The sequence below is a fragment of the Taudactylus pleione genome, unplaced genomic scaffold (genome assembly GCF_031769625.1).
Source record: "Taudactylus pleione unplaced genomic scaffold, aTauple2 ptg000136l, whole genome shotgun sequence".
Taxonomy (NCBI): domain Eukaryota; kingdom Metazoa; phylum Chordata; class Amphibia; order Anura; family Myobatrachidae; genus Taudactylus; species Taudactylus pleione.
Window position 1 is genome coordinate 1215210 of NW_028284538.1, and position 17498 is coordinate 1232707.

The following is a 17498-nucleotide window of genomic DNA, read 5'->3' on the forward strand; positions in this document are numbered from 1 at the left end:
ATAGTTCTGCCCTAGTTAAAAGTACCGACCTTGGTGGTTGAAAGTGGGGAGTCTGATGCCAAGATTGGAAGCTGAAGACCTTCCGAAGACTTTCCAATACAGAAGGAGCGATGTAAGTGAAGCCCTAAGATAATAGTAAAAAGGATGAAAGACAAAAGAATAGTAAAAACAAAAAACAAATCACAGGCAGTCATTAATAAGTCATGTAGACGTATTAACAATATGAGGACTTATATTATCTTGGTATGACCATTTATGATTTTTAAGACCGCTTAATAATCATGCTTGTCGGACAATTACTGATCATAGCCCACAGACATTAGCCACCACTTACCAAAAATGCCTGGTTTGCACTCTCACTGATTGCAGTATCAGGACTGTCTATAGGAGTCTGTCGGGTGAAGTGGGCACCAAAGTGGCTGGCATCGTCCTCCGAGAGCTGAGAATAGTGAAGATGGAAAGGTTTCAGATTGTTAGAGCCTACGTAAATGCATCTGCATATTCCCTCTAGGACTTCTAACAGCAGATTAGGTCATAAATACTGTAAGTATACTATATAAATATTAGAAAAAGTTTTTGGGTAATTTTTGAAGTCTTAGGGGGTATTGAATTAGCAGTGCTATCCTATTTAGCCACGAAGTGCCGCCCAACGCCGGCACTTTATCATGGGTATTTTTCGGGATCTGCTGTGTCCCGAAAAATAATCCTCGGTAAGTACCGTTTTTTTCACCACCTAAATGTCAAATACACATAGGTCCCGCAATAAGCTCGTGGACCTGTGTGTTTTCAGCAGACAGCAGGGTGAAAAAACACATTGGCAAAAAACAGGGATAATCCCCGTTTCTTTCGCCGATCGCAGCCATTCATTAGCGCCCGAACTATGTTTGGGGCTAATTGGATACCGCCCATATAAACCCAGCACTTACTATGCAGTCAGGAACATTGATCTTTATATCTGAAAATGTTTGAACTTGCGTAAATGCAATCTGAGGTATAATAACGATTTTCGAAGCCAGAGATTCCTCCCAGCTAACATCAAGGGGTATATTTACTAAAGTGTGCGTTTTTGAAAGTGGAGATGTTGCCTATAGCAAACAATCAGATTCAAGCTATTATCTTCTAGAAGGTGCTAGATAAATGATAAGCAGAATCTGATTGGTTGCTAGGGGCAACATATCCACTTCTATAAGGCCGCACTTTAGTAAATATACCCCTAATACTTCATCACAATCCCTAGAATAAAAGATACCCTCCATAACCTTAAGAGTTATTTTAACTAGGCACAAGCCCCTTGTACTTTCTTAGCCTGCATTAATAGGTCTCCTGGCTTTGGTACACTTTGCCATGAACTCCCTGGGACAACCAAGAACTTGCCCGAGGCCGATGAATAACATAAGAGTCCAAATAGGTTACATCATGGTGGTTTTGACAATCGTTGTGAATATAGTGAATAAGGAAAAAAGGAGAGTTATAGTAAAACTTACCTTCGTTAACTCTCTTTCTTCGAAGTCCATAGGGTCCACAGGGAGACATTGGGGTGTAGGTGGGACCTGGAGGACCGGACACGAACAGCAAAGCTTTTCAATCCCAGGATGCTCGGTGCTTCTCCCTATACCCTGCCCACAGCCTGAGGACAACTCCGTTTTGTTAACAAGCCCAAGGCAGGAGCAAGATAGGAGAGAAAGAAGACTGGTACACTGAGGAATCACACTCTCACGTTGAGAAGGGATTCTGTCAGAGTCAGATAACTGAGTGGACTGGAAAGATAACAGGGCACGTTTACTAGATTTAGTAGGTAAAGGCTTTTCCTTTTGCAGCATTTGCTGAACAACCATAGAGGTATTAGCTAAGCGCTGTACTGAAGTAGAGAGTACGTCTACCAATGGGGGAGGCACTACGGGGACTGCTGTGTGGTCCGTAAGTTCTGTCAGCATTTGTGCAAAAGCCGCCCAGGGTGGGTCCTGAGGTAGAGACACCGAGGCTGAGGGGCCTGGGGCTGTGTAGCAATTATTACAAAGACCATCCTGAATGAGGTCCTCTAGGGCTAAGCCTGCTGAGCAGGACTTACAAGACAGCAGAGTAGGGGCAGTAGTGTCAGACTGCTTGTTATTCTTTCCTCTGCCAGACATAATCACAGCACTAATAGAATAAACCGTAGTATACAGTGCAGTGAACACACTGCAATATGTGTATTATGGTACAATGTAGTGTGCAAAAGCGCTATATATGGCACAGTGTAGTGTGCAACCGCGCTATATAGTATGTGGTAGTCCTCACACTTGTATAGAAAAAGTGAGGTACAATGAACCCCCTATAACTTAGTATGTCAGGGTTTACAGAATAAAAGGGACAATTATAAAAGTATAGAGAATAGCTACAAAAACGCAGAAAAAAACCCAACACATTACATGTCTGCACTAAAATCAACTACAGAGACAGCAGTAGCTGGTAGGATCTAGCGCTGTATAATCTGACCCGTGGGAAAGGTATACAGGGAGACTGGACCCAGAGACCTGCTTGCAGAAAATGGCTGCTGTGTGTCTGAGGGGGCGGATGGTGAGGGAGGAGCAGCTCAGGGATCACCAAGACCGCAGTGGAAAGGTGCCCTGAGCTGGGGGAGGGGCTGCAGGGAGAGCGCTTTATCCCCTGGCTGATGTCAGCCACCGGGTCCCCTGGCCATAACAACTGCCTCTGTGCCAGTATATTGTGCCCCGGTGGTGTAGTGTAGTGGGCGAGCCAGTGTCCAGAGGCAAGACTGCACTAAACCACGGGTCCCCGCGAAAGGGGATCCACCGGACCGGTCCCCTGGATTCTGGGCTGCACAGGCTTGGTGTCACGGCGCCGCGGAGGAGTCATGGGTCGGCAGCACAGACGTCTGGAGGACAGTCTGGTGCTGCTCGCATGTTAATAAAAAAAAATAGAAAATAAATGAAATCATAAAATGAAAGCTAAGGCTGCTTAATGCAGTCCCTGTTATAATGGTAGTCCAGCTCCTGACGGACACCAACAAACTGAAGTGCCCTCAGGCTGTGGGCAGGGTATAAGGGGGAAGGATCGGAGCATCCTGGGATTGATCAGCTTTGCTGTTGGTGTCCGGTCCTCCAGGTTCCACCTACACCCAATGTCTCCCTGTGGAGCCCTATGGACCCTGAAGAAGAAAAAGTAAATAGTAAAAAGACTAAAAGAGTATATTTTACAGGTGCCTTTATAGCTGTCTGACTGTGACCAACAACCACAGTGCCAGGTATAACAAATGTCTAAGAATTACAGTAATACTCTACAAGCATACCTCCTCCGCCACCCTATTCATGCACTTACCAGGTTGGGTTTGTATGGTGGCTCTAGATTACACTGCAGGAGCTCCTCCCAGTGAATCTGTCGGAAGAACTGATGCCTCTGTGCATAAGTGAGAAAAGAAAAGTGAGGGCTGATGGGAAAATAAACCCCAAAAGCTATTGAAGAGATGTAAAGTCTTTGAAGGAAGAGATCATGCAACATTTAATGCAAAGTAGGCATTACAAACCCAGCAAAAACATAAGGCAGTAAAATACATAAAGGACGAGAATAAGATACAGTATCGATATAAAACATAACAATAAAATAGAGAAAGGCTGAAAAGAACAAGCGTTAGGGGACCTGTATATCCGCCACATCAGCCTCTCCTGACCCAAGCCTCTGAGCTGGGTTTTTCTTCAGCAGCTGAAAGAAAAATACGTAAAGTGATGAAAGATGACAAAAAAGCATAAGAAAGAAAATAAGAATAAAAATAATGGATAGTCACATACAATTCACTTCTGTCACAGTTACCTTTCTCAGCAGGTCACAGGCATCCGGTGTCAGATATGGCGGGAAAGACGGCTTTCCTTTTAAAATCTTGTCAATTACTTTCTTCCTGTTGTTTCCAGTAAAAGGAGGCTGATCATTCATATAGAGGACAATGACAAGAGAGGATGGGGGGGGGAAGAAACTTGAGTGTGATATATAAACCTATATATACGCTAATGCCTTAAGATTAACACTAGCCCTCTACACCTTACATAAACCAGAATATAATTCAGATCACACAGATTTTAACTGGACAATGGGTTAATTCAGAGTTGTATGCTATTTGCATCGCTGCTGCGTCTTTGGATTTGTCTGATGGTTAAAAAGACACCCGCTGCTGGCATTGCAGATCTGAGTGCTGAGTCCTGAGATGCAGCATTGGAAGTCATCAGCCATCTGAGTAAGCCCAAGCTTACCTCAGAATGGCTGCCAGAACTCAGGAGATCTGCATCAGAGGACTCTGCACTGGCACGCCTACAAAACAAGGAGGGGGGGGGGGGGGGCGACACCCGCCCTTTTGTAAAATGCTCACCGTCTTCTCACTGCCCCCAAATGGCCACAGCATGTCAAAGGCTAAGGGAGAACTGTGAGCAATCTTGCAGACACTGGGCCTGATTCAGAGCCGGACGCTCTGAACGAGCGCCCGCTCTGAATCAGGGCATGTTTTTTTTTTTTGCGAGGCGGCCTCGTGGATGCTCGCATAGCTGTGGGTTACCACCCACAGCTTATGCGAGCGTCCATGATGATGGTCGCGGCTTGCGACGAGACCCTTGCGGTAGGGTCTCGTCTGCCGCAAGCCCTGGAGTGATTTTGGCTCTATCAGAGCCAAAATCACTCCCACTGACATCACTAGTGATGTCAGTGGGGCCGGACCCAGACGGTAGGCGTTCCCATGGAAACGCCTCCGCCTGGGCAGCCACGCCCCCGGCACGCTCCCCAAAGGGGGCGTGCTGTCAATCACCATCGACAGCACGCCCCCTTTGGTGCTAGACCCATAACGACGGCTACCCCGTCGTTATTCGGGTCTCGCGCATGCGCACGACGGAGGCACCTCCGTCGTGTGCATGCGCATTTGGGAAACATCGACCCGCTTGCGAGCGGGTCTGAATGAGACCCACTGATCGGCACAAGTGCAGTACAGATGCTGCGTATGCGCCGTTCGGCCACCATCTGCGCTGTATGCAAACAATCGGCCTCAATCTATTCTTGATTTGTCAGAACATTCGTAGAAGAGAGTATGGGGAACTGGACCTGCAAAAATGTGATTGACATTGTTGAACATACACCGTGAATTATGACTGAGCCCTAAATATAATGAAATGTCTTGTGGTAAAAGTTAGTTTACTGTTTATTTTTTGCTCTTCTCTTTATGTATTTAGAATTACTATATGCATACCCATGTCTCAAAACAGCCTTGATCAGCTTGTAGGTTTCACGATGCTAAATGTCAGGGTGGAAACTAATCTCGGTTCTACCCTACTGGTGAGCACTGGCAGATCTAATACCAGCTGCCAGCTTTAGGGGTGACCAGAGACAGGCTTCCTGATTCAAGGCGAAAAAACATACTACAGTAGCTGTTCTTGTTCTTAGGCCCTACAACTGGATCATACCTTTACACATATTTGGAATTGCTATACTTTTAATTAGATTATTAATTTAGCAGATTTAATTTTCTGTTGTACTGTACAATGTTTTGTGGATGCACTCATTATACAAGGTATATTGCACAAGCTCAGTCTAAAACTAACAAAAGTCATGCTATGAGTCTTTTTACCCAGCTCCCACAATGCATAGCATGCGACACAATCACCATAGCACTCACAGAGCCAGTAAGCATGTCATATAGCAGAATTCCCAAACTCCACCAGTCCACTGCTCGGTTGTGGCCTTTGTGTGACAGAACCTCAGGTGCCCTAAGTGGAGATGAAATATTAGCATACAGTTTACAAAAGAGTATACAAGTGGTCACACTGATGGTCTGGGGAAGGTGTGTCGCTCCTACATCCATCCGGTACATTGTCAGTAGGCCAAAGCTCCATACAGTTTTATAAATTTGCTAAGAACCAGATAAGCACCTGATTTGGGATGGCTATGCTGCCCACATCATTACCTATTTTTTACCATTGGTCATGGATAAGCCTAACTGTTAACAAGCTTGGAAGTGCAAGACTGTACTAGAATACCACAAGAAAAAGCCTGTGGAACTTAACTATTGTCCTTTCTATATAATGCAGTACTGAATTCTGCGATTCTACTTTAAAAAAAAATGGTAATTCTGAAAAGTTAATGAGTGTCAGCTCTAACATGACATAAAATCTCATCCAAATTCACGTAACTCATTGGTTTACATGCGGCACGCAGCACAACTAGTGATGCCTTCATATTTGTATCGTATTTGGTCTCGGTAATCGGTAACACTCTCTATGGTACTCCCTCTGTATGACTCTACCCTGAAAAGTATTCAAACAGAAAAGGCACCAATACATTTTTTTACTCTTGTCAGTGCAATTACAGCACAATGTAATGCACTCACTCTATGCAAATGTAATAAATAGTATAAATATGATATTCTTAAATGATATAAGCCTTTACACAACACCAAAATGGGCATATTTTGTGTGTTTGTATGACAATTACCTTTTTTGGGGGGATAATTTGATGGAATTTAATGTTCATTCTAGCACTCTGCATATTTTCATTCTGAAGGGTAACATTTTATACGTGACGCATCGTTACAGCCACAGTAGCTATAATGATACATCACGGCTAAAACGTTGCCCTTCAATATTAAAAAATGCCTTTCTTACTGATTACATGCAGGGTGCAAGAGTGAACACTAGGGGGTAAATTTATTAAGAATTGAGTTTGGTCGAGATGTCAATCACGGGTGTGTTTGGCCATTTTTTTAACACTTGCAAATTTACTAAAGGCAAACTCGGGTGAGAAATCATGAAACACTCTGTAAGACCACAAATATAAATAAACACACCATCGGCCAAACTCGCAGGTACTTTCCATAGACAGGAATAAAACTTGGGAATTTACCAAGAATCAGGATTATAATCACGGGTTTAATTTTAGCAAACTTGGTCCTAAATAGAAGTTTTAAATAAACTACCTCCTTAACTGCATGGTTTGCAGAAACATACACAGATCAGAGTGATCCGTGTATGTTTCTGCCTGTAAATTATCCAAAAAGGGTTAAAGGTTACACACGCAAAAAAAAATTAAAAATGACGTGTGGTTCCCCCCCAAAAGTATAATCAGCCCTGGGCTCCAGTCCTGGTTTTAAAAATACAGGGGACAAAATGTGTAGGGGTCCCCCCGTATTTTATAAACCAGCACTGGGCTCTGTGAGCCAGTTTTGGTTTAAGTATTTTTTAGAAGCAGGACTGGATTCTAGAGCCTGTGGCTGGTTATGCTTAAGGTGGGGTACCCCACGCTGTGTTTTACATATTTTTTTTATATAATACACACATGCAGACTGCACGTATCTCACTGATGTGTGCAGGCTGAATGTTAGGCTGCGGTCAGACACAGGGAACTCGGGGAGAAACAAGAGCACATACACCATCGAAAAACATGATTCAGCAAAACACGATTCTTGGTAAATTTGAGTATTTCAGCTGTCAAAAGTCTCCCGTGTTTCAGTGATGCTGTGAGTGTTTCAACTCGATTCTTAGTAAATTTACCCCTAGGAATTGGTCTTAACACAAATGTAATTTAATGGTGTTTTTATGGAGACTTTAGGAGAGTGGAAGAAAAATACATACATTTTTATTACTAGATTTATATCTATACTATTTTTTTCCCTTGCCCTCACTGGAGTCACTGATCCAAAAATGCGATTGATGTACAATTTTAAATCCCATTGGTGGGTGGAAAAACCATAGTGCACACGTAAAGAATTGCACATCTTAAACTACAGGATCAAGCACAGCACGTGCTGTAAAGTACATACATATACTCCACAGTTCCGCAGAAGGTGTGTGTCACGCTATCTCCGTGGATGGACTCCTTGCACATTCCAAAGTCTGTGAGCTTAATGTGACCTAAAGAGACATAAGAATGGACAGCTGGCACTCACTAATGAGGGATTAGGAAGCTAAAAATAAAATACAAGTTGATCTAATATAAAAAGACATTTTGGAACGTTCATAGGTCAAAGGTCTCAATCCCTGACAGATTGTTGCTTACCCCTAAAGTAGGTTTTCCTTCAGGTCTATAGTCTTCAACACACCAGACAGCCCATGAGAGACAGGCAGCACAGAGAAGAGAGAGAGTAAAAAAAAGGGGGGGGGAGGGGGGGCAGGGGCAAATTGCAAGGGGAACCATAAACAAAAATCAAGTGTGATAAAAAAAAAAAAGTAGGATACAGAAAAGCTGCTTAGAATTATATAACAGGGAGGGAGGTCTCTGTGCTACCTTCGGATCTCTTAGAAAACAGATTATACATGTTAGCATGTCGTCAGGAGCAGACAAGCGTTAGAAAAGCTACTGAGAAGGCTCTAAAAGGTCTACACAAAACACCACAAAACGACGCTTCCTTTGTTGACTTGTATCACCTAGTGGACGTGTACATAGAGATGCTTTCAGGTGGCAGGTTGACTGATGCACTAATGGCTCAGCCCAGAACAAGTACACTGTTTTTGTCATTGAAGGAACTTGATCCATACACATAAAGGCCATTAACATAGTTGTTTAAGCAAACTAGAGTTTATTGATTCATCTTTTCTGAATCCCTTGGTTCTTTCTAGATAACTAGAAGATTTAGAGTTTAAAACGCTCTTAATAACCGGACAAGGTTCTCATTATAGTACATAGGGCCTTAATTCAGAGTTGCATGTAAATCCAGTCTAGACTGCGATTCCGTACGCAGCCAAATTGCGACAATATGTTAATGATATAGGTGATGTCTTGTGCACAGAGTCAGCCACCTCAGGCGTCTCACATACGTCTCTTAAGGTGCCTACACACTAGATGACCTGCAAACGATGCAATGTCATCAGTGATTTCACTTGAACTCTCCAGCACTGGGCTCAGCGAGCAGTCCTGGTTTTGGAAATAAAGGGGACATAGAGAGTAGGGGTCCCCTGTATTTTGCATAACCAGCTCCTGACTAACGGTGTGTGTGTGTGTGTGTTGGTGGGGGTGTTAATGCCACAGTCAGTCCCCTGACCAAAGCATTACCCCTGACCGCTAGTCAGCCCAGGCTGGGGATCCCTGGGGATGTGGGGACCCCCCAATAAAGGGGTCCCCCTCTCCAGGGCACCCCAGGCCTGGGCTGATAGCCCGGGGCAATCCACGGCACTCTTGGGCGGTGAGTGCTGAGTTGATTGTGTAATAATTGTGTAAAAATAGATGTAAAAATATTGTCTTTTGCAGGTGGACTACAGGTCCCAGCAAGCCTCCCCCACATGCTGGTACTTGGAGAATCAGCCTGTGGGGTAGTTCACCTGGAAATGAAATATTAAAACAGTGCGTTTCAACGCCGTTGCAGGGGCGTGCATAAATTATCCACTGCGATGCCCTACGCATCTCATAGCGTGCGAGGTCTCATTGCGTGCGGTCTCATAGCGTGCGAGGAAGTTAACAATTTCTGAGTAAGGTCTGACCTTGTGCAAGTGTGCGTGAGGCTGTGATGGTACTCGATTGTACCGATGGTTTCGCAGTCTTGCTAGACATTACGTATGTGTGTAAGATAAAGTGGGCATCCTTATGTAGTGCTGCCATGGCATAGCGATCGTAATGGATTAGCATACTATAGAAGTTGAACTGCGTGCGTAGTCGCAGCTGCGATTGCAATAGCAATCCGTAGTGAATCAGGCTCACTGTGCCCAAATCTGCTAACTGGAGTGCACAGATGAAAACCCCACGCAAGCACATGGAGAACATACTAACTCACAGGGCCGTGGCGGAAGCGAACCAAAGGCCAACTCGCTGCGAGGCAGCAATGCCAACCACTACACCAACCGTGCTTCATTGCTTGTGTCCCATAATACAGGAAACTCCCTGCTTTGTTCAGTGTGCTTGGTAACAACCGACAGCAAGTTTGCATTTAAACGCAAACAGCAGGGAGAAATGTACAATACTTAGCCTTCCAGGAGCCAACACTGAAGCTGCCGGGGAGAGGAGTTGTGTAGGCATGTACAGTGCAGGGGAATGCAGCAGTCCCTGCAGAGGAATGGCAACTATGCATCCCTTGCTGTAGGCATTATCCGTGACTGTACCCAACAGGATGGGGGGAAATGCAGCGCTAGAAGCTCCGTCCCCTCCGTTCGCCACTCTCCCAAGAGAGTACTTCCTCTTTTTGGGGAAAAAGCTCATCCAGTCCGACTCACATGGGCAGCCTTTAGTGCGCACTCTCCCCCTGCTCGTACGGAAGGAGAGCCGCCGCAAACCTTTCTCGCAACATGGCGGACGCCATCTTAGGATCGCACCATCTGCCGGCAACCTCTAAATGAGGCGACGGTGTGCATAGAACCCCGGGCCCAGCCGGTCTCAATGAAGACCGAAGTGCTATGTGATTTGTTGCTTGGACAAGCATTTATTTCCCGCTTACTAAGGCCTGAGCGGCCTCTAGTTAATAGAGTGTTCTCTCTCCAACACACTGAATTGAAGTAGTGTATGATATATGACAAGCAAGCCTAACATAGGAAATAGGTATAACAAGACGGTTTGGATGCCCACTATTCAATAGAGTTTTCCCCAAGCATCGAAGCAATTCAATTGTTCCCCCCCATAGAGCTCGAGTATCATGTATGTGCGCCCAGGTGCACTGGTTTTAGCCGTGCAAAGCAGCCAAAGCCATCTAAAGTACTGCTTTGCCACCGAAAGCGTCTACTTTTCTGTTCGCTGTCTCAGAAGGGGGCAAGCAGAAACGCCAACGCTGGTTGCTATTTGTGCCTGAACCGAGCAACAATTTAATTGCTCCGTCAGGTGGCCCATTAGTCACCAGGGGAAACAATTAAATCACCCCCTAGGAGTGCTGTGTCGAGAGAGTCTTCCACCTACTATCAGATTAGTCCCCCACTGTGCAGTAAGTTATGCTGGGTACACAATGGCCAATATATTGGCCGATCAGGTGATCGGCCAATATATTGTGCCCACGTTGGCCAGTGTGTACAGAGGATATGTCTGAATGGCGTCCTTCACAGACATATTGCATTGACTGTGCTGCACAGCCGATGAACAGATATATGTCTACAGACATATCTGTCCATCAGCAAGTGTGTACGGAAGATCAGCCGTTTGCGCGAACACACATAGCGGCAGTTCCGGGGAGGGGGGCGGGACAAGCCTCCTACCCACCCCCAAGCTGGCCAGACCCGCTGCAGCATGCAGATGATGGTTGTTCAGTGTATATGAACGACCATCATCTGCAGATCACTCGATCTGCAGATATATCGCTATAGGTGTGTAACCACCTTGAGTCCTGTCTGCTAATCATATTACAGGTTCTTTGTGCTCACTATATACCTTTTCCAACCACCACAGTGACCTGATCAGCAGCAAATGCTTACACTGTAAGACTTATATAAATTAAATACCCATGGTGACAGCCAAATTACTGTACATATGTATGCTGGTTTAAAATAAGCTGTATCAAAAGAAAGCATTCTTCCAGTACCATTATAAAATAAAATGATGGTAGACAGACTAATATTTAATGCTGGCCATATATTGTCAGATAGTCTTACACATTTTGACAGCCTGAAGCCAGCAAATATCGTGGCCATACACTGAGATATTCCCCTGGAGGAAACCTATTTCTCCGTTCCGCAGTGATAGCCGCAGGAGCGTATACATGGCCAGATGCGGCTGACCAATTATTGGATTAGTCTGGCATGTTGGAAAATTTTTCATGCCAGATCATCGCGGATCTGTCGCGGCCATACACTATGCAATTATCATCCCGATCTGGATAATCGCCAGATCAGACTGATAATTGCATGTACAGTGGTGGCCAAAATTGCGGACACTTTTTGAAATTTGAATGTTTTTCAACTTCGAATGCTTATAAAAAAACTGTTACACTTCATGCAGTGCAATGATTTATGTATCAAATGAAAGGAAATGTAATGCTGAATTCAACACAAACAGAGGTCAAATATTTGCATTACAAGGGAACTTATGCAGTGAAAACAACACTTATGGTGAAAATCCCTGTGTACTTATGATGTTACTGTCCTATCAGTATTTCGCTGGGTATCCTTGATTTTTCAAGACAGTAGCACAGCGACGTGGCATTGAGCCAAAGAGAGTTTGGAGCTCTTCCTTCTTTTTTATGTGGTGCCATGAGACAATTACAGCCTCAATTAATTGTCTTTTATTGGATGGACGCCTCAGATGTACCAGTTTTTTCAAATGGAACCACAAATGTTCTATGGGGTTCAGGTCTGGTCTGTTTCCTGGCCATCCCAGCACCTGTATGTCATTCTCCGTGAACCACTGTTTGCATATCCGTGCAGTGCGGCAGGGAGCTGAATCCTGCTGGGAAAAAAATGGGGCATTATCTGGAAAAAGATCCCTGATAGAAGGTAGAAGTTTTGGTTGTAGGATGGTGTCAATGTACTTTCTGCTGTTCAGTGTGCCATCTATGACATAAAGGCGGCCTACAGCATCTGCTGTCATACATGCCCAGATCATAACACTTGTAGGATTGTTTGTTGTCGCTTGAATAAAATCTGGATGTACCTCTTCCCCGATGTGATGTCTCACATATTTTCTCCCATCATTGCCTAATATCGATATCTTAGTTTCGTCACTCCATATCACTTGTTTCCACCGACCTTCTGTCCATGCAATGTGTTCTTTTGCCCACTGTATTCATTTCTGCCGCTGCTTTTTATTCAGCAATGGCTTTTTTCGGGGAATCCTACCTTTTAGGCCAACCTCCGTTAGTCTTCTCCGTACCGTTCTTGCACTGACAAAAACACCAGTTGCACTCAGGTCACTGCTAATGGCCGCAGATGACATCCATCTGTCCCTGACGCAAATTTGTTTTATTCTCCTATCATCAACAGCTGTTGTGCACTTTTTCCGGCCTTTTCCTTCTTTGTTTTGTACAGATTGTGTTTCCTGATAGCGTAAACAAAACTTTCGTACTCCTGATGTTGTCACATTCCCACCAATTTCTCTCGCAATTGCTGCATATGAAAGACCATTTTCACGTAACACCACAATCCTGGATTTCTGCCTGGGTGACCAGTCACCACTTTGCCTGGACGACATTGTTGTCTTTATTTTTTACACTGTCAATAGCACTAAACAATACACAGAAACATCCAACCGTAATTACACTTCAGTAACCAACTTTATTCTGCAAAATGAAACAGCCAAACTGACCTTTCCCACCTCTGAACATGACCTTGCACCTGCTCATAAACGACAGCTGATTGGTCCTCAGAACGATGATTCCGATTGGCTGGTAGCAGCTGTCACTACAATCCGCTTCTTGAATCTAACGCATCTGTGCTTCTTAGTCTGACTGAAAGTAGCACAACTTCCCTTGTAATGCAAATATTTGACCTCTGTTTATTGTGTTGACTTCAGAATTAAATTTCCTTTCATTTGATATATGAATCATTGCACTGCGTGAAGTGAAACCGTTTTTATAAGCATTCAAAGTTGAAGAACATTCATATTTCAAAATGTGTCCATCTTAATTCAAAACACGGTCGATTAATTGGGAACATTGGAATGTCTTGAACAAATTAACAAGCGTGACCGGATAAGAAACATATGATGTAATGCAGGATGGGAATGATGCTTTTACTGTCATGGATTAAACAACTGGAAAAGATAGATGATACTATTGCAGTACTTAGAGACAAAGGCAGTCAAAATCTGTTGGTCAAATGGATCTTTATATAGACAAAAAAATATGTTAAAGAGAACCTAAAAAACAGCAATAGTCTGAGAAGAGAACGCTTTATATACCACAAGAACGGCCCAATAATAGTCACTGATATTAAGAGCATCAGTAGTACTGATCTATGCAAATATCCTGAGTCAAACAGGTGTACATGTGTCTGTCACGGACTTACCATGGGCACTCAGCATCACATTTTCTGGTTTCAGGTCCCTGTATATGATCCCCAGGGAGTGCAGGTGTCCCAGAGCAAGTGCAATCTCTGCCAAGTAGAAACTACAGTAGGTGGCAAACAAACACAGTGTTACTTTACACCAGGGCTCGACAAATGCCAGTCGCCAGGGTGACTAAGATTTCAGTCCTGGCGACCAGATTTTATAACAGCCAATTTCAATTGAAAAGAAAGCTAATAGTAAAAAAATAATAATATAAACTTAAAAAAAAAAATAGTTAAGCTGGGTACACACTAGATCAGGGGTCTTCAACCTTGGCCCTCCAACTGCTGTGGAACTACACATCTCAGCATGCACTGCCATAGTTTTAGCATGCTGTCATATCAAAAAGGTGGCAGTGCATGCTGGGATGTGTAGTTCCACAGCAGCTGGAGGGCCAAGTTTGAAGACCCCTGCACTAGACGATTTGTAATGTTGAGGCGTATCGGAACGACCAATCGTCCTGTGTGTACACACTATTGCTTGCTTCCGTGTTTTGTTCGTCACATCTTCAGATCTGCCTGAAGTGCAGGCCAATATGAAGATCTGGAGGAAGACTCCATGCTTCTGGGAAGAGAATGACTGACACAGGAAGCTGCAGCACGGCTGGCAGCGGGGAAAGAGAGTGACCATGCAGTGGGGACTTGCATCACTAACGGCGCTGAGGAGCAGTGACCACTAGGGGGCGGGTGACCGCAGCGAGGTGAACTGCATCATTACTGGCACAGTGAAGGTAAGTGACCGCCGGGGAGCTGCAGCACTGCTGAGCAGGTAGCGAGGGTGTCAACCCCTGCTCTATACAACAACCTGACCAAACAACTCACAAGAACTGTGCCCACCCCATGGAAGGTTATACTCACCAGGCTGTGTCCTCCATGAAGATCCCTTCACGCTCCAAGTGTAAGAACAGCTCCCCACCTGCAACAGATGCACATAAGTTATAATGGGGTGATCTATTGACAATTAATGCTGGGCAACATGACCGGCGATTCTTAGAGTAACAAATACAACAGGAAACTCTTGTTATTGTGTTAGAACAGTGCATACTTATGCAGGGTACACACTTGGCGATATATTGCTCCTTCTATCGATGAGCAACATATCGCGAGTGCATCGGCGGGTGTGTACACATGATAGGTCATATATACGACCCGGTTCACAGACATGTCAGGTCAGTCCTGCAGTACAGCCGATGCATCGGAAAGATATAATCGGTGCATCTGCATACGAGCGACCCACCGACCTACCGTACACTGGCTGCAGGTACAACAGACACTGACATCTAAACTGGGTGGGAAAATGTAAATGCCAATGTAAGTAGCAGTAGTTTTGGTAGACAAAATAAGAAAAAAGTGGAGTTTACCGCTGAGACACTCCAGGATGAGGTAAAGTTTGCCATGCGTTTGGAAGGCATACACCAAATCCACAATGAAGGGATGTCTAACAGACTCCAGGACACTACGTTCTGCTGTGGCGTGCTCCGTGTCTTTAGCATGACAAATTAGCCGGGCCTGGGAAAAGAATAACGTAGGTGAATAATTCATTTAACATCAGACCATCCACGTTGTTCACACTTATAATGGCACCCTGATTTAGTCAGTAATGATATTGATAACATTATAACTACTACTTATATTTCCCCAATTTTATTTGCTTCTATCGTCTCAGCTATAACATTATTGAAAGACTCACAGTTTAATACCTAAACCTCATGTGTCAAACACCTAAATATGTGGTTCCCTATTGTTCTAGAAAGCTGGAGAAAAGTAATCAGGGACTAGAGTAGGATATAACAGGATATAGCAGCTCGCTCACCTTCTGCAACACCTTCATAGCAAAAACTCTGCCAGAATTGGAACCGGTCACCTTCCGTACCTGAAACACCTGAAGGGGGGTGTTGGTAGATCATTAGAACAGCCAAACTCACATAGAATTACAATGTGTTCACCAAGTCATTCAAGTCTAAAGCAGGATATTAAAAGCACTTTTTTTTTATTTTTTTTTTTATTTCATACTAAAAGGTGCATTTCTATATAGATTGGTTTCTTTAAAACAGAAGTTTTGTACAACCTTAACAGAAACCAGCTCTAGTATAACTCAGGATCCCCTCCGAAAATGGCTGTGTGCGGGAGATTTATATGGTTGTCACTGCCAAAAAAATAAATAAATAGATTTTTGTACTTACTGTAAAATCCCTTTCTCGAAGCCAGTCTGAGGGACACTGGCAATTACGTTTTGTAGAGGGGCTGGTGCAGAAGTATAGGCACTAAACGGTTCATGTATAAGCTCCGCCACCCCTCTATTCCATATAATCCATCCTACCTCCACCAGACCTCAGGTTTTTTTTAGTGCCTAGGACAGAGGTTCCCAAAAGCGGTCCTCAAGCAGTCCAACAGTTCAGGTATTGGAGAGATCCATCCTTGACCCATGGTGGTTAAATTAAATGAGGAACTAATTAATTCACCTGTGCTCAGCCATGGATACCTCTAAAACCTGATCTGTTGGGGAGCCTTGAGGACCGCGTTTAAGAACCTCTTAAAGTTCCTGTTTCCAGGGCTCAGACAGCCTGCCAGAGTGGAATAAGTTAGTGAGCGGGTGTGCACTCCTCTCCCTCTGTGCCCAGCTCCAAAGAAGAGTCATCGCTTCACTGCCTGAGTGTCTAGGTCTCCATCTATGCAGAAATAGCCTGTCCACACCTGACTAAGGAGCCCTGGGTCTGGTAAGACCGCCACAGCCTACCGCATCAGCAGCTGAAATTCATTGCCAACTTGTCAAGGTGTATGGTGATAACGTCATGTCACGGAAACAGGTTTGGTGCACTGCCTTCATAGCGGCAGGACAGACGCTCAAGATGAGCAGCAATCGGCCGACCAAGCACGTCCACTACAGATGACAATTTGCGCCGCACTGAAGGTCTGATTCAGGGGGACAGACGCATCTGAGATAGTGATATTGCTGACAAACTGTACATCTCAGTGGGTACTGTGCACAACATCGTTCATGAGCAACTGGGATACAGGAAAATGTGTTCATGCTGGGGAACCAAAGAAACTCAAAACCAATAGGATGGGATTATGTCTCTCGTACACTTGACGCGGTACCATGAGGAGGGAGGGCAGTTTCTGCAACGTATTGTTACAGGCGATAATACATGGGTGTATGATGTGCCCCCTGGAGACGAAGCAAGCATCCATGACATTGTAACAAGCACCGTCCCCACCTTCAAAGAAGGTCTGGCCATAACGGGCCAGTAGAAATGGTGACGTTTTTTTTTTTCGTTGCCTGTCCTTTTATGTCCATGAGGTGGTGTCATGTCAGCACGTTTGCACATGTACATGGACACAGGCAGCAGGGATCTTTCCTATTTATGATTTGCATCCTTCAAAGGACATGACCATAGAGAGTGTAGCCATTCCCGATGCTCAGGTTTCATTAGCCATGTCAGTTGGTGACATGGTCCATGACAGTAACTGACAGTTCTGCGGAGGCCATTGCACCCCGCCCTGAACAACTGGTTGGGGTTCTCAATTTTATGGGCCTTAGACAGCTGGCCTGTTTAATAACAGGGTCTCCATCCTTGGGGTTGC

The 17498-nt window shown here is 44.5% G+C and overlaps 1 protein-coding gene across 1 annotated transcript in view; it reads right to left on the minus strand.

Moving 5' to 3' along the window:
• Positions 1 to 17498, minus strand: part of RPS6KB2 (ribosomal protein S6 kinase B2) — a 41118-nt gene that overhangs the window by 9910 nt on the left and 13710 nt on the right. The window contains exons 4-14 of the mRNA XM_088473485.1: positions 15727 to 15795; positions 15275 to 15422; positions 14772 to 14829; positions 13875 to 13975; positions 7787 to 7877; positions 5648 to 5738; positions 3808 to 3915; positions 3637 to 3699; positions 3319 to 3396; positions 335 to 439; positions 30 to 124 (exon numbers count right to left, since the gene is read on the minus strand). Of these exons, the coding sequence (XP_088329611.1) occupies positions 30 to 124; positions 335 to 439; positions 3319 to 3396; positions 3637 to 3699; positions 3808 to 3915; positions 5648 to 5738; positions 7787 to 7877; positions 13875 to 13975; positions 14772 to 14829; positions 15275 to 15422; positions 15727 to 15795 (1007 nt within the window). The remainder of the gene's footprint in view (positions 1 to 29; positions 125 to 334; positions 440 to 3318; positions 3397 to 3636; positions 3700 to 3807; positions 3916 to 5647; positions 5739 to 7786; positions 7878 to 13874; positions 13976 to 14771; positions 14830 to 15274; positions 15423 to 15726; positions 15796 to 17498) is intronic.